General features: G+C 47.9%; 1 protein-coding gene and 3 non-coding genes across 4 annotated transcripts; all 4 read right to left on the bottom strand.

Annotated features, from left to right (window-relative positions):
* Positions 1-12,484: 12,484 nt before the first annotated feature.
* On the bottom strand, positions 12,485-16,294 carry Rpsa (ribosomal protein SA). The gene is made up of 7 exons (XM_034484100.2): positions 16,147-16,294; positions 15,353-15,519; positions 14,744-14,862; positions 13,652-13,897; positions 13,100-13,228; positions 12,833-12,998; positions 12,485-12,644 (listed from the first exon to the last, which is right to left on the bottom strand). The coding sequence occupies exons 2-7, from the start codon at positions 15,483-15,485 to the stop codon at positions 12,550-12,552; spliced, it is 888 nt and encodes a 295-aa protein (XP_034339991.1). The 5' UTR covers positions 15,486-15,519; positions 16,147-16,294; the 3' UTR covers positions 12,485-12,549.
* On the bottom strand, positions 13,452-13,600 carry LOC117693910 (small nucleolar RNA SNORA62/SNORA6 family). The gene has a single exon (XR_004604498.1). It is a non-coding gene; the product is annotated as a small nucleolar RNA SNORA62/SNORA6 family (small nucleolar RNA).
* On the bottom strand, positions 14,467-14,669 carry LOC117693908 (small nucleolar RNA SNORA73 family). The gene has a single exon (XR_004604496.1). It is a non-coding gene; the product is annotated as a small nucleolar RNA SNORA73 family (small nucleolar RNA).
* LOC117693909 (small nucleolar RNA SNORA62/SNORA6 family) lies at positions 15,026-15,181 on the bottom strand. The gene has a single exon (XR_004604497.1). It is a non-coding gene; the product is annotated as a small nucleolar RNA SNORA62/SNORA6 family (small nucleolar RNA).
* Positions 16,295-16,657: the final 363 nt, after the last annotated feature.

The following is a 16,657-nucleotide window of genomic DNA, read 5'->3' as shown; positions in this document are numbered from 1 at the left end:
TCTCTGACTTTCCGTGGTAAACAGAGGACTGTGAGGCTAGCTGAACTGCCAGCCACTCAGACAAAGCTCCTGTGTGTCCCCAGCTCCACACCCAACATCGTTGTCTGCCTCCCCACACTCTGCAAGGGACCAGTCACAATTGTTTCTGGTCGGCAATGGCCTGTGCAGAATGGACACTGTGTTCCCTAAGTAAGGGACCGTGTCTTCCCCTGTTCTGCTGTGTTAGAAGTCCCTCGACTATACATCTGTTATAACAGACCCATGGGTCGGGTTCAATCCCCTATTACATTGGAGAAAGAACCTGTGGTGTGGAGTGGCACTATACAAGGGTCTACCACCAGGAGAGACCCAGACGAAGGCTGTTCCAGCAGGACATCCTGCAGGGATTCCTATTGTTGATGTCAGCTGTCCAGAGACGCATGTGCAGCGGGGCAGAACCCTGCAAATGGAAAAAACAAAGAAAGCAAATTCTCTGTGTTCTAATCCTGAGCCTTCCAAGAAGCAGTGAGTGTCCGCTGGGTATTTTAAGTGTGCCTAGAGAAGCAGCAAAGTGGCCACGGGTAAAGATGCTTGGGCAAGCCCCACCCCCAAGGAGAGAGGGGAATCCCACACACTGTCCTCCTACCTCTACACTCTGTGCTATTGCACACAAGCACACTCACGCACACAAACATACACAAGTGCACATGCACACAAACATGCACAAGTGCGTGCATACACACGCACAGAGACAGAGAACACATAGACTACATATATACAGCACACAGATACAATACAGCACACAGACACAAACAGGGACATACAGTGCACACACACACACACACACACACACACACACGAAGTAGGATAGGGAGCAGTTGGGCGGAGCATGAGGAGAGTTACAGGAGTGGAAGGAGACAGGGAGAAGGCAACACAGACTAGGATCACAACACACTGAACACAGATAAGAACTGCCAAATAGAAATTAACAACTGAGGCCTCTTCTCTACTGCCACACACTGCTAGTGTTGGGCTGCCAAACTCACACAAGCAGATTTTTTTATTCCAGGAAAGCTGTTTGAAAGCAGGGAAGCTGCATGCTCTCACAGGGGAACTGCATGCTCACACAGGGGAGCTGCATGCTCACACAGGGGAGCTGCATGCTCACACAGGGGAGCTGCATGCTCACACAGGGAAGCTGCATGCTCTCACAGGGGAGCTGCATGCTCACACAGGGGAGCTGCATGCTCACACAGGGGAGCTGCATGCTCTCACAGGGAAGTTGTATGCTCACACACTGAAAGACAAGGGAGCAGGGGAGTTTTGCTGTCTTTGCTTTGTTAACCTTGGATAAAGGACCCTGTTTGTAAGCAGATAAAGTCTTCATGAGCTTCTGGCATCCTGTTTTGCCTAGTCCCCCAAACCAACCAAATAGGTATATATTTTAATTATTTCTTCATAGCTGCTGAAACCAAAACTTTTTAAAAGACCTTATTTTTTAATGAGGTGTGTGTGTACATGTGAGCAGAGTACTCATGAAAGCCAGAGGATGGCCTCAAATTTCCTGCAGCTGGAGCTGCCCCAGCCAACATCTCCTTAAAATATCAAAGTTAGGGGGTGGAGATGCACTTGTCTCTTTTGTTACTTGTTCTGGGTTTGGGTTTTTGTTTTGTTTTGTTTTGTTTTGTTTTTGGTGGGGAGGGAAGTATTTTGGTTTGGGTTTATTTATTTAGGGTGTGTGTGTGTGTGTGTGTGTGTGTGTGTGTGTCTGTTTGTGTTTTACAGGGTCTCACTATGTAGCCCTCGCTGTCCTGAAACTCACTCTGTAGACCAGGCTGGCTTTGAACTCACAGAGATCTTCCCACCTCTCTTCCCAGCTGTTGGGATTACAGACTTGTGCCACCACACCCTGTCTTGTTTTTATTTTTAAAACTGGGTCTTGTTATGTTGCTCAAGCTGACCTCAAATTCACAGCCCTTGCTTATACTGGTTAGTTTGGGCTGTCAATGATACAACTTAGAATCAGCTGAGAAAAGAGTTTCAAACGGGGGGGGGGGGGGGGGGGCGCACATCAGATTGACCTACGGACATACATATCTTTGGATGATTGTCCGGATTGTTAATTGAGCCAACCTTTGTGGGTAACCCCAGGTCTTGGATAGGGGGCTCTGGGCTGCAGAATTATGCAGAGTCTGGCTGAGTGTGAGCAAGTGAGCAGGCAACGTGCAGAGTGCAGCCTGGGTGCGTTCATTTGTCTCTAAACTTGACTGAGGCAAACTGACTCCGCCTCTGCAAATTCCCTGCCGTATGGGACAGTAACCTGGATTCGTAAAACCCTTTCTCCCGTGTTGCTTTTAGTCAGCTTTTGTTTGGTTTGTTTTTAATCACAGCCACAAAAAGCAAACTAGAAGCTCTTCCTGCCTCGACTGTGATTTCTAGCTGGTGCCACAGGAAACAGAAGTAATTCCGGTCAGAAGGGGTCTGTGCTGGCAACCATGGTACTGCACTGCCCCCTGGTGGCCAGGGTAAGTCAGTACCAACAGTTAAAGGGTATTCAATTAGGATGGCTCTTCCTGGATTGCCCCTCCCTGTAGCTACCTTATGGTCACATAAAGCTGTGATATTAACCAAAACAGTTCCCAGACATCATCAGGTCCCACGGAAGGTAACTGACGTACTGACAGAGATCAGGAACTAGTCAGAACCTGAGCCTAGTTCACTGACAGTTCAAGAGTTTCCACGTTGTGACAGTATTGGTCCTAATCACTGTATTAAATATCCAGGGTGAACTGGGCACGGCGAATATGCACGGCGATGCTCACCTATCATCCCAGCACTTGGGAGGCTGAGGCAGGAAGTCTCTGTGAGTTCGGGGTTGGAAATGTAACTCTGTTGTTACCGTGCTTGTCTAGCATACAGAAAACCCTGGGTTCAAACCATACAGAAAACCCTGGGTTCAAACCATGCACTGAATAAATCCCAGCAAGGTGGCTATTGTGTAACTTTTCCTTGGGAAACGTAAACAAACATGTATTAACTTAGATAAGCACAGACAACAAAAAGAACAATTCCACCCACAAGTCTAGTTCAGTGAACTAACAAGTTTATGAATGTTATTTACAAGAGACTGGATGAGTTACAAGAACATAGATTACTCCAGGGAAGGTGGATCACCACTCCAGTACAGGTAACAACCCACAAAACCAGCATCCCTAAAGCTCCCTGCACAGTTTTCAGCCTGTCTGAGAGTGTATTTGTCCAGCAACCATGGATGACTTTATAACATTGGGGAGGCAGTCTTCTGAACCATGTAAATTTCAGGAGCTTCCTTAGACTTGTGTGTTTACTTTCTGGGTCTTAAGGAGCCCCTACCACTCCAGGCAGTTTCTCACAATAGAATCTGTGTCTGTGACACAAAAGCCCTCTTAACCTTGTTGTTCAGACTAGGTCCTTTCACTGGTGCTTCTGTATTTCTTAAGGTAATTGATATGTCTTTCTGGTCCAGGTTTCCAGCCTGGCTGACTGACTCTAAGTGGTGGATAATTCCCAGGTATACCTGCCCTTGGGAATGGTGGGAAAACAGCTGATGCCCCTCTACCTAGATAGTTCCAGAAACTAAAGTCACCCTCCAAGTACGTTTGAATTTGCATCTCAGTATCTCAGTTTCCCATTTGCTGTGAAGATCTCTCTTTTTTTTTTTTTTTGGTTTTTCAAGACAGGGTTTCTCTGTATAGCCTTGGCTGTCCTGGAACTCACTTGGTAGACCAGGCTGGCCTCAAACTCAGAAATCTGCCTGCCTCTGCCTCCCAAGTGCTGGGATTAAAGGCGTGCGCCACCACCGCCCGGCTAAAATGTGTAGCCCAGGCTGGCCTCGAACTCATGATCCTCCTGTCTCTGCCTCCTTCAGCAAATCCTACCGGCGTGCGCCACCACAACCAGCGTGAAGATCTCTTTACTGATGTTTTTATTTTTATGTATGGGTACTTTTGTGGGGAGGGGGGCCATGTGCACCAAGTGTATGCAGGAACCCAGGAGGCCAGAAGTGAGCATTGGATATCACACACACACACACACCACACACATTCTTTATTTTTTTTAACCTAGACACAGTAGTACACACTACTGTAATCCTAGCACTGGGGAAGCAGAGACAATAGGATCCCTAAGGATTGATGGCCATCAGTGTAGCTAACCTATTTGGAGGAACGTAGACCACCTAGAGCAGTGGTTCTCAACCTTCCTAATGCTGTGACACTTTATTACAGTCCCTCATGCTATGGTGACCCCCCACCCAGCCATAAAATTACTTTCATTGCTACTTCATAACTATAATTTTGCTACTGTTATGAATCATATTGTAAATATCTGTGTTTTTGATAGTCTTAGGGGACCCCTGTGAAAGGGTTTTGACCCCTAAAGGGGTCATGACCCACAGGTTGAGAATCACTGACCTAGAGACTCTGTCAAAAAAAAAAGTGATGTCATCAGAGCAATGACACTGAGGCTGTCTTGTGCGCGCGCACACACACACACAATCAGTTCATGACACTGGGCCTGTCGTCTTGACTTGTGCACAGAAACACACAATCAGTTCACATCATTTTTAAGCCAGGTATGGTAGCACACACCTCTAATTCCAGTGCCTGAGAGGCAGAGGCAAGTGGATGTATGTGAATTTGTGGCCAGCCTGGTTTACATAGTGAAGTGAGTTTCAGGTCAGGTGGGGCTACATAGTGAGGCCCTGTTTTTAAAAAAGAAACAAAAGGGAAACATACACTTTTTAAATAAAGTGGTAAAGAAACACCATACATGTTAATGCCCACATCCCACCCCTAAAGCTGCTATGTAATGGAGTTAAAGAGAAAGAGGCAAACCTCAGCTCAACCCCAGCACTCAGGAGGCTGAAACACCAGTTCTGCAAGTTCAAAGCGAGCTTGAGCTACATAGTACATTTCAGACCAGCATGGGCTGTGTCATGAGTTCCAGTACAGCATGGGCTGCAGTGTGAAATCCATCTGAAATACAATAATGATTTGAAATTCTTAAATATATATGTGTGTATATTTCCGTGATGGTTTGTATATACTGGGCCCAGGGAGTGGCACTACTAGGAAGTGTGACCCTGTTGGAGTAGGTGTGCCCTTGTTGGAGTAGGTGTGTTAACTGTGGGCATGAGCTTTGAAACCCTCATCCTAGATGCCTGGAAGCCAGTATTCTGCTAGCAGCCCTCAGATGAAGATGTAGAACTCTCAGCTCCTCCTGCACCATGCCTGTCTGGACACTGCCATGTTCCTGCCTTGATAATAATGGACTGAACTTCTGAGCCTGTAAGACAACCCCAATTAAATGTTGTCCTTATAAGAGTTGCCTGGTCATGGTGTCTGTTCACAGTAGTAAAACCCTAACTAAGACCATTTACATACATACTATACAATACATATATATGTTTGTGTGTGCATATATATAATATATGTATATATACATATACATGTGTATATACATATATTATAATACATATATATACATGTGTGTATATACATATATTATAATACATATATATATGTGTATATATATACATATATATTATAATTTGAGACTAGTAAGATTGGTAAGATGGCTCAGTGGTTAAGAGCACTGGCTGTTCTTGCAGAGGGCCCATGCTTGGTTCCCAGCACTTACATGGGAGACAGGCTCACAACGATTTTCTAAGCCCAGCTCCAGGAGATCCAATGTCCTCTTCTGCCTTCTGCCTGCCCTAGGCATGCATGTGGTGCGCAAACATATATGAAGTAAAACACTTACACAAAGCAAAAATAAATATTAAATTTATATCTAATTGAAAAATTTTAAATGCCACCCATTATTTTGTGCACCTAATTGGCATGTCCAAAGAACGTTCTGGCCTTTGGGCGGAGCTCCAGAGCTCATCTCTTAAGCCTGGTGGCATTATGTCTTGCCCATCACCTAATGACAGGAGACAATGTCTGTACCTGGAGGAGCAGGATTAAATGTCATCTGTGTGCCTGTCAATCACAGGGCAGGCACTAACTGTAACTCTCAATGCCAAGGCTCAGATGCACCTGGGAGAGACTCCTTAGATACAAAGTTCATGTCCATATCCTGGCCTACGAGACTTCAGCCACATTGCTGAGTCAGCTGCAGGCAGCAGATGGTGCAGGCTTGCAGGCAGACTCCTCTGACCATTCCTCAGTACTTCTCCGGGGATGAACAAACCTGAAAGTGGCCACAACTGCCTCTTAAGTTTGCATTAAAAAAAAAATTATATATATATATATATATATATATGTGTGTGTGTGTGTGTGTGTGTGTGTGTGTGTATCTATTATATATAAATTTAAATGTTTAATATATAATAAAATTTAAATATAAATAGAATTATAAACGTACGTAAAGATATAAATTTTAAATAGTATTTGATATAATAATATAAATAAAAATTTAAATTTAATAAAATTTCATTTTATTAAAAATAAATAAAACAATACAGCCGGGTGTGGTGGCACACATCTTTAAGCCCAGCACTCAGGAGGCAGAGACAAGTCATCTCTGAGTTTCTAGGCCAGCCTGGTCTACAAAATGAGTTCCAGGACAGCCGGGACTATGCAGAGAAACCCTTTCTCGAAAAACAAAAATAGATAGATAGATAGATAGAGAGAGAGAGAGAGAGAGAGAGAGATAAAATAAAGATTTTTGAATTACTTGAATTGGTATAAAGAGAGATTTAAGGGCTGGTGCCTCAAAGCCACAGGTGTTTCTTAGGTGTACGTTGTCAAAGTCCCATTTCTTTGTAGTGTGCACCGTGAATCTGGAAGCCCTCTCCTTCCGCAGAGACACTCAGAGGAGTGAGTGGTGCTGCTTTCGGGCACAAGGCCCCTTAAAGGAGGCCGAGGGCCGGCCACACAGGAGGCACCCCTAGTACAATACAACTCACCCTCCCTTCTGCCTAGGTCATGTAGACTCCTTGGAAACCCCATCCTCCACTTGTCTGGACTTGTTTCCTCGATCCCCACAACGCCAGTCACGCATCTGCTGGTCTCGTGGCGGCTTCTGCCTCTACTTTCCTCCCAGCTGTGTGTCAGAACCTCAGCTCAGCTCCAAATTCCTTCCCAGACTCTGCTGCTCCTTCAAGGACCTTGTTTCCCTCAGCGGCTCCTGGCCCAACCCAGGCTCTTCACTGGAAACACCCTCAACACCTCCAGGAAGGCATCTGGACCCAAGGGCCAGCCTAGACCTGTAAGGCAGGTAGGCTAAAGTCTAGCTGGCATCTTGAGGAGACAGGTGAGGACCCTTGGTGGGGAAGGGTGTTCAGGAGCACTGCGGGGACGCCTAGGGGCCCTTGAAGTCAACCACGCCCACTGTGGACTGGCTGGGGGATGCATTTATTGGAGGACACGAGGGACAGGGTGGAGACTGTTGGAGTTGATTGGGGCCGTTGGGGATAGGCCTGCGACCGTTGGGGACAGAAGGGTGTGGCTGGGAACTGATGACTTTTGGGGATAGGCTGCAGGCGGTCAGAAGCTGATCGGTGAACCTTGGGGACGGTCTGGGAGCTGTTGGGGCTGGGGGTTTGGCAGAAACCGTTGGGGACAGGTTAGGAACTCTTTCTTAGGACCAATTTGGAGACCCTGGGAGCTGGCTGGGTTGGGGCCACTAGGAATGCATGGAACCCTGAGGGAGGCCAAGGGTGTGTCTTGGGTGGATCATCCAGGACCACGGAGGCCAGAAAGTGGGAGCCAAGGAGCAGGCACAGTGGAGGCACACACCCACCAAAATGTCCTGCCCCTGTGGCCTCCACCCAACCTGGAACCTAGTAGGGTGAGGACCAATCCAACTTCCCACCCAGCTGTGGAACCAGGGCTGATGGGCGAGAGCATCCAGGGAACAGAGCACCAGGCCTGGGACTCAGCAAAGCCGGACCGGCATGGGGCTCAGTCAGTCTCCAAATCCCGGAACTCGCCTGCGCAGATCCAGGAGGTCCCTGCGAGTGGGCTGCTGAATCAACAGAAGGATGAGACCTTGGGTTGGACTCAGTTTCCCGTCATACTGTGGATGTTTCCAGACTTGTATGAACACAGGCTACAGTATTAGAGGTCTCTGACGGGCCAAATACCTCTGACTGAAGATACACTCTGTGAACCGCAATCCAGGTAGCTTGAGCCAGCTATGCAGCTTGTTCCTATGAAATCCTGGCGTAGGCCAGTGGTGCTCTGTGTCAGGTAGGTGTGTGTACATGTGTTTATGTGTGTGTTTGTATGTCAGCATGTGCTAGTGCACTGAGGCCAGTAGAGGCCATCAAACTCCCTGGAGCCGGAGCTAGAGCCCTCCGCAAAAGCAAGTGTTCTTGACCGCTAGCTACCTCCTAGCCGGGAACCTCCCTTTTATCATGGCAGCGCCTTTCAGAAATGCTGTCTTTGTTCCCTAGGCTGCGAATAAGCTCATGACCTTCTTTGTCTCCACTCATGGGTGTTACTGACAGGGGCGTGGACACTCAGATCCTGATGCTCTGCTTGTCGTTACTGACAGGTGAACAGTGAGGCCAATGTGACAAACAGGACAATTAGAGAGCAGTCGCCATAGGCAACCACACATCTCCCAGTCAAGCTGTCTTCTGCCTCTGGCCACATAGCCCACCCCAGGACCTCTAAGCCTGTGGAAGCCTGAGCTAAGATTTGGTGTCAGAAAGATCTATGACCTGCAAACCTGGTTCAAATCTCTGCGGTCCCTCCCCACCCCAGCTCCTGTCACTTGCGCATACCGTGAGTCTGGAGTCTGGAGGAGGCCCAGATATATATCTATTTCTAGATCTAGATCTAGATCTATAGACATATAGACATATAGACATATAGATATATAGATATATATAGGTATATATTTATATATCTATATATAAGATATATACTTTTTTTTTTCAAATTGTGGGGTTCATGTGAGGAAATCAGAAGACAGATTGCAGGAATCCAGTCTCTTTCCACCATAGTCTGAGGACAGAACTCAGGTCCTCAGGATCCATGGTAGGCACCTTGTTGAGCAACTCATGGCCAGTCAGCACTTTTTAACACGGGTGGCCCTTTACAAGTGTCACTTGGAGACTCTTTAGGAACTTTGTCCTCCCACTGTCACCCTTCTCCTTCCCCTCCGCAGGCATGGCTCCAGGCTCTTGACTAAGATCACCCCACGTGGGAGCCTGGAGGACAGCAGGACTCAAGAGGACCAACCTTCTGACCCTCACGCCCCATGGCCTATACCTGAAATGTTGCTGCAGAATTAAGCCCATGGGAAGAGGCCCTCCCACATCTGAGTTCAGGAATTAACGAGAGGAATGGTCAAGTTTGCAAGAATTCTGTCGGCCGTGCAGCTCCTGGCATGTGTTCTACAGAGAAACTGCTCGGAATTCATGCCCTAACAAGCATAAACCCAGCCCCCGACCCCCTCTGCCCATCTTCAGAAAGTGAACCCTAAAGGATGACTCCGCCAGCAGCTCCCCCACCTCTTTCTCTCCCAGCACAGGCTCTTCTCCATCCTGGACAAGGATGGAGCAAAAAGCTGTTCTAAATCTACCAGCTCCATGCCTACGACCGATGCACAAGAACCAAACTGTTTTGGTTCTGCTAAATTCCTCCATGCTTTATCTTTAGCCTATCAATGTCTTGGTCCTTAAGATTCCGACATTTGGAATCTCCCTGATCCATTTAAGTTTTTCTTGACAGTCCCAAGTTCAGAGGAGACAACAGGAAGTAAACCATGAGTGGCACTGCTGTGTCTGAGAAATGAGAAAGGCCAGCAACGTTGTGCACCTGCGCCAAACTGTGCCTTGTGGCTGACATGTTAGAGATGTCTTTTGTAGATCCTAGGGCAGAAGCTGTGAAAGTCCAGTGTCAAACTCAGCCGGAGCTTTTCTTCGTTCTCCTGTTTGTATCTTGCCCATTTCCCAAGCGTTATTTCCTCTTCAATTACAGCACTATGTTAAATAGCCATTGCTGTTTGTCTTACCTGAAATGTAAAACCTAGGAAAACATGGCAGTGGGGTTTAGTTTGGCTCATCCTGGATGGGCCTGACTCTATCTAGACTTTAGTTGCCCTGCTTGAGATGGTCTGAGGTCTAACCTGGGCTGGAAAGTGTAAAAGGCAGAAAGTCCTGCCCTAGGGACTTCCTTCTTGTAGCCATCAACTTCTCTTTGTAGCCATCAACTTCTCTCCAAGAGACTTGCCTTTGTTCTCTCCCCACTACCTCCTACCCTCAGGATTCTTGTGTGCTCCTATGGAGAGGCTTGGCCATCATGGCCTTAGTCTATCAAGTCTCTTAGGTGTATGAGTAGATACAAAACCACTACATGGTTGGGACTTCCTTCTCACTGAGAATTTCCTCTGGGGCCAACTAGAAGTTATGAGCGCAGTTGCTCTCCTAGAGCCCCTTTATGTTGTTTTAAACCTCATATGATAATGATATAAAATGTTTGGTTGTATACACACCACCTTCACAACAGACACCTGTATTCTCTCTGAATTAGAGTACTTCCTAAAGGATGGTTCCTGACTCTGTCGGAGATGGGGTTGGCTTTAGCACGTATTGCTAAATAGCAAAATGGTAAAGCTGACTTTGCTTATAAACAAAAATATTGAACATTCAAGTCAAGGGAAGAACAAAAAAGGCAAACAGAAAAGACAAAGAGCTTCAGAAAGTGTTTTGTCCCATCAAGAAAAAAATTACAAATAGGTTAGGTGACTTTAAATATTTGGTCGTCTTGCAGTGATTACACCTGTCCAAATCTTTTAAGTTCCTGTGGCAGCTGCAGTCCTGCCAATCTGAGGCAGAAGGGTCACCAGGCCAGCTGGGGCGACTTAGGGCTCCAATACACAAATGTCTTCCAAGAGCTCAGCAGGTGGTAGGCAGGGCCTATTTCCCAGTTCCTTAAGGAAGCACCTTGCGTTTTGCTTCATTTGTTGTGTGAAGCAGCACTTGCCACCTTAACTGTAAAAGACATAGACCCCTGGTGAGTATGTACGCAGGCAGTACCTGAAGAAGTGAAGCCACTACCATATTAATGTCTTAAAATGTTTAAGCTTTATTATGTATACAGCATTCTGCCAAATCAGAAGACTGCACCACTGCCGGGCGGTGGTGGCGCATGCCTTTAATCCCAGCACTTGGGAGGCAGGGGCAGGTGGATTTCTGAGTTCGAGGCCAGCCTGGTCTGCAGAGTGAGTTCCAGGACAGCCAGAGCTACACAGAGAAACCCTGTCTCGAGAAGAAAAAAAAAGACTGCACCAGATCCCTTTACAGATGGTTGTAAGCCTCCAGGTGGTTCCTGGGAATTGAACTCAAGACCTCTGGAAGAGCACAATGCTCTTACCCTCTGAGCCATCCATCTCTCCGGCCCTTAAAACGTTAACGCTTAACACCATTAAGCATAATGCTTATTTTAGCCATGCTTCAACAAACTTACACCCATCTTCATTCACTTGTCCTCAACTGCCTAGGCTTCCTTCTGAACTGGAAAATGTCACTCAAGAATGTGGACAATACAGATCCTTACCAAGGGCACAATTTGTCTCAATACCTGTGTGTAATGCAGTGTCTTTGTGTTAAGAATTACAAAGTACCATCTGTACACTAGACTGAAAACAGCAAGCATTGCTCAAAACTGTAAAACCAGCTCAAACCCTGGCCAGTCAGCCCAGCACACCATCATGGTTCCAAACAAGTAGCACTGGGAGAGAGAAAAGCTCTACAAAGATGGCTCCCTGGTAACAGCGTTCTCTTCCTTGCAACTCATGACTAGGATGGCCTCTAGAGGCAAACAGCCCCTAGGTTTGCTCGACAGTCTGCTCATGACTGGAAGCTCAGACTACTAAGGACTTGTCAGCAACTTAGTGCTGCTCTGACTTATGGAGAGCCATGGTTCCCAATCTCAAGGACATCAGCCCACCCTTCTTCCCCTCCCAGCCTGGCTAGGATCAACACACACCATTGGGGAATACTCCCTTTGCACACCAGATCCTGTTCACAGGCAGCTCAGTGTAGAGGATAGACACCCTTTCCTGCAAACTTTAGAACCCTTGTAAATTCCTGAGTGCGCCACCTCTGCAATGCCACCTCTCCACCTATCATGCAGCTCACAGAATGCCATCTGGCAATCCCAACCACTTCCTGAGGTGGCGACTATTAACTTTGTTTCTGGGACATAATCCTAATCTGGCCAGGTTGAGCAGTACAAACTTTCTCTCCAGTCTGGAAGCAGAAGGGTCTGTGAGGCATGACAGAACAGAGCCCATCTAGATCACATGTATGAAATTTCCAGAGGCACCAAGTAGCTATCAAAGCCAACTACCAATATTTACAGAATATTGTTACTGCATTTTGCATTAAAAAGCCCCAGTGTGTTCACAAAACTGGTCAGTAGAACTGGAGAGAAATGCACCCTCCCTCCCCTGTTCTATACCAAACACCAATTCAGGTATAGTCTGCAGTAAAGACCACAAAAAGCAGCTTTTGGGAACTTTATTTTTCTTCCACCTTTTTTCCCTTTGCTCAGGTGTCTGCAGATCAGCTCAGGACCACTCAGTGGTGGCTCCAACCCACTCGGTGGCCTGAGCTGTGGGAGCTGCTGACCAGTCCTCAGTGGCTGTCTGCGCACTCCAGTCTTCTGTTAAGGAAGTATAAAAAAAGTCATCAGCTCTAGGAACAGAGTGTAACTTTCCCCAAATCACCCCAAGAGCACACAATGCATCCACCCTCACATCCAGCCAGGAACCACGCACTCATGGCCACTGAAAGCTCACAGTCCATGCTATAAGTTCCCTGGCAGCCTGATGCCCTGGCCTTGATACGCACCCGTGGGGAACTGCTGGATGGGCACAGAGGGTACCTGCACACCCTCAGACCAGTCAGCCACCTCAGGCTGAGCAGCAGTGAACTCAGGAGCCGGTGCGGTCCATTCGCCCTGGAATTCCTCCTTGGTCACAGCCTTCTCAGCAGCAGCCTGTTCCTCCTTCTCAATCTAGTTTTTTAAAAGCAGAATGAACAAATTTAGCTTCGCTGGACCAGACCAAGGTGTCTCATCACTTAGTGGCCACCAGCATTTAATAGAGTAAGCCTTACCTCCTCTGGGTCTCTGTAGAAGTAAAGATCAGGCATAACCTCCCATGGGTGCTCACGGGAGATGGTACCTCGCATGCGGAGTACTTCCCGGGCCAGCATCCACCACATCAGACCCACTGAATGAGCTCCCTGCAAGAAGGACAGTCATTAAACACAAGCCAGGCCTCATTCACCTCACCCGGCCCTTGCCAGAGGTCCCTTTGTACCAAGCTTAGACTCCACACACCCACATGCAGCTCATTACCCCAGGTACAGGAGGAGCACACTGGGCACATACAATGACCCCTCATCCCTCCCCCCAAACATTAACATTTACTTGTGAGAACACACAGGCCCATGGTTCACACATCAAATTTGTAGCAAAGGTTACTATCAAACCCCACTCACTGGACCAGAGTGGGGTGTTAGCGAAAACCTTGCCACTCGTTTAGCACACTACCTACACTTGAGAGTTCATCGACCAGCATGTGACCTCAACTCCAAGCTCTAACAATGTGCAGGGGACCATGAAGGCTTTCCCAGTGCCTTCATCAACTCTGGAAGACCAAGTACCTTGTTGTTGCATGGGATGGCAATGTCCACATAGCGCAGGGGAGAATCTGTGTTACACAGAGCAATGGTGGGCAGGTTGACATAGGAGGCCTCTGTGAGGGGCTGGTGGTCAGCCCTGGGATCAGTCACCACCAGAAGCCGAGGCTCCCTGAAGGCTGCTTGGATCTGGTTAGTGAAGGTCCCAGGTGTGAAGCGGCCAGCAATTGGAGTGGCTCCCGTGGCAGCAGCAAACTTCAGCACAGCTCGCTTTGAAGGGAGATTTTGTCAGCATTATCATGCATGCCTTCACAGGGAAACTGCTGATACCCACTTCTAGTCACCTATCAAACACCAAAGCATCTAAGTAGCAGTTTGCTGAAGCACATTCTTAGGCTAATTGTAACACTTGCATGACCAACAGCAAACACCTCTGACTTCTGGACAAACTTATCAGAACACAGCAGGCACATCACCCCTCCTTCTCTAGTGGATAGTTTTTAATTTAACATAGGAGTGATTTGCTTGTAATGTATGTATATCACCCACATACATGGAGGTCTGGTATTGGATCCCCTTGAACTAAACTATGGATGGTTGTAAGCCACCATGCAAGTGATGGAACTGATCTAGGGCCTCATGAATTGACTCTTCACCAACTCAGGCAGCACATACCAAAAATATTCTCAATGCTTCATATCTCATACTTTACAACCCATATACTCAAGTTAGCAAAGACTCTTAACTTGGCTATTTTGTGGCTGACACAGCCTTTCCCTTTAAAGTCAGCAACAATTTTCTCTTAAACACACAGCACTGTCTGGCACTAAGTGACCCAGGATTGTTTCCTGCATGGTTTGCCTCCTCAGTCATTGTCCACAGGACTCTGAGAAGTTGTAGGAATATGCAGGTGCGAGCACAAAGCCCAGCTTTATCTCCAACGCTGTGGAAAGGGACTGTACATCACTGGGCAATGCCTATGCTCCCCTACGCCACTAGGACAGAGCCCAGGCAGAGTGACCTCCTGGGTTATCCACGTTGGGTACTTTGCTGTGTACTCCCAATGTATTCTGTCGATTACTGCCCCCAAACAAAACTCAAGCCCACTGCACAAACCTGGCCGGTGTTCCTGGAGGAGATGACGCTGACATCTGCAGGGTTCTCAATGGCAACAATGGCTCGAGCCGCGAGCAGCAGCTTCTCCCAGGTCCTCTTCAGATTTATGATGTAGATACCTACGCCAGCAAACGGAACTCTTAGACATGGCTGGTCAGAGATTTACCTGCCTGCCTCCTGAGCACTAGGATTAAAGGCATGAACACCACAACGGGCAACATGTGGATTTAAAGTGGGTGCCCCAGACAGGTTTGCTAAGCTCACTGTAAACAGACACTGTAGATATGTGGCAGTGACCACTACCAAACTCCAGTCATAGAGGCAAGCTCTACTGGTGTTAGCGAAAATCCTGCCGTAAATTCAATGTAGCACACTTCCGACACTCAGAAGTTCACTGGCCGGGACTGGCCTCCACCCTGAGCTTTAATAGTGTGCAGGTTCAGTCTGTCTCTTCCCTTCAGTCAACCATGCATCATGTCCTCTGGCCTCCTTCCCAAACATCCTCTTGGATACATCTCACAAGTAGTAGTCCCCCAAACACCAAACATTCAGTACCAACACTACACCCACTAGAACACCAGTCAGGAACTATCAAAAGTGGCAACTGACCATCGCTTTTCCTCTTGTAGATGTACTGCTCCATCTGAAAGTCAAGGTTGGTGCCACCTAAGTGGGTTCCTGCAGCAAGGAATTTGAGGACATCCTCCTCCTTCATCTGCAGGACGTCAAGGGCTCCGGACATTGTGTAAGTTTCCCTTTTAAGTTACGACGGGAACCTAGAAAAGGAATAATTCATCCATTTTTTTTCTTCTCTGAGACTAGAACCCACAAGATTACCCTGCCTCCGGAGAGGGGGATTAAAGGCGGATGCCACCAGGCTCGGCACATCAACTGAGTAAAGCTGGTTGTATTCTTACTCCTCTGTCCCTTTCAACTTATCTGGCCATTTAATCACTAAGTGGCTTTAGCAGCAGGGCACATGTAAAAAAAAAACTGGCCAGTTATAAGTTAGAACTTCCGCAGCCAGACTAAGCAAAAAATAGTTATTACTAAAGTGCAGTTTCGTTTCTGCACGATGTGCAAAGACAGCCATGTTTGGGGTGCTTCGGGTTTTGTATTTCGAGACTGACCGGCAGTTCCCGCCCCATCTCCATGCGCCTCAGAAGCACTTTTCCCAGCATCTTGCCGACAGGCCCCTCGTGCCTGGTACGAACCGCAGAAGGGCCTCGGAGTAGCGCCCGCCACACCTCACCACAAGCCATCACGGGCCACCACGTGGCGCCGCCGCCGGGAACCAAGCCGCTCCCGCACACGCAGCCTCGGCGCCCTCCGAGCCCATCCATGGGGCGGGAAGCTCGAGATCGCGGCGTCGAGTGGCCCCGAAGGCTCCACGTGAGACTCACCAAGAACAACGCCGTATGGGCCCGTACCCGAGTAGCGCGGAAAGGACGGGCGGCCGGAAATGACGCCCTTAAATAACCCACAGCCAGCCAATAGCAAAGCAGGTTGTTCAAAAAGAGGGCAGAACTTCCGCTCCGGAAAGAGACTGTAGCGCACGCGCAGATTCAGCCAGCGGGCCCGCCGTCGCTCACGCGCGGAGCGGAAGTTAAAGTGGCCTCCGCCTGCCGGGCTGCAGCCGCCGCTTATACCGCGGCCCGGAAATAGCTGATGGTTGGAAGCCCGTAGTTTGCATATCTTGTTGGACGATTTATAGAAATCAGGTCTGTGTACAGCAAGCACAGCCTGAAGGATCGCCGCGTGGTCTCTGGAGGACGGTTTACCGACGGACGGGCAATTCAGACTTTATCTCTGGGATGTTTTCTCGAAAGTATAAGGCACAAGACTGTACGCATAAAATTATTTTTTTGGCCAAAGCGAAAATGCAGTTAGTAAGTTTGTTCTGTCCAATGGAAC

The sequence above is a fragment of the Arvicanthis niloticus genome, chromosome 21, assembly GCF_011762505.2.
Source record: "Arvicanthis niloticus isolate mArvNil1 chromosome 21, mArvNil1.pat.X, whole genome shotgun sequence".
Taxonomy (NCBI): Eukaryota; Metazoa; Chordata; class Mammalia; order Rodentia; family Muridae; genus Arvicanthis; species Arvicanthis niloticus.
Note: the sequence above shows the minus strand (reverse complement) of the source record. Positions and strands in the feature narration are given on the sequence as shown.

Bases quoted from the DNA above. Each gene is read 5' to 3' on its own strand.
- Rpsa (XM_034484100.2), bottom strand. From the start codon at position 15,485: ATGTCCGGAGCCCTTGACGTCCTGCAGATGAAGGAGGAGGATGTCCTC. The intron at 13,898-14,743 runs GTTTGTGCAGTG...CTCCCTTCAAAG, and splicing joins CCTCCAGGAACACCGGCCAG to CGAGCTGTGCTGAAGTTTGC. The intron at 12,645-12,832 runs GTGCGTATCAAG...CTTCCTTAACAG, and splicing joins CATCCAGCAGTTCCCCACGG to AAGACTGGAGTGCGCAGACA.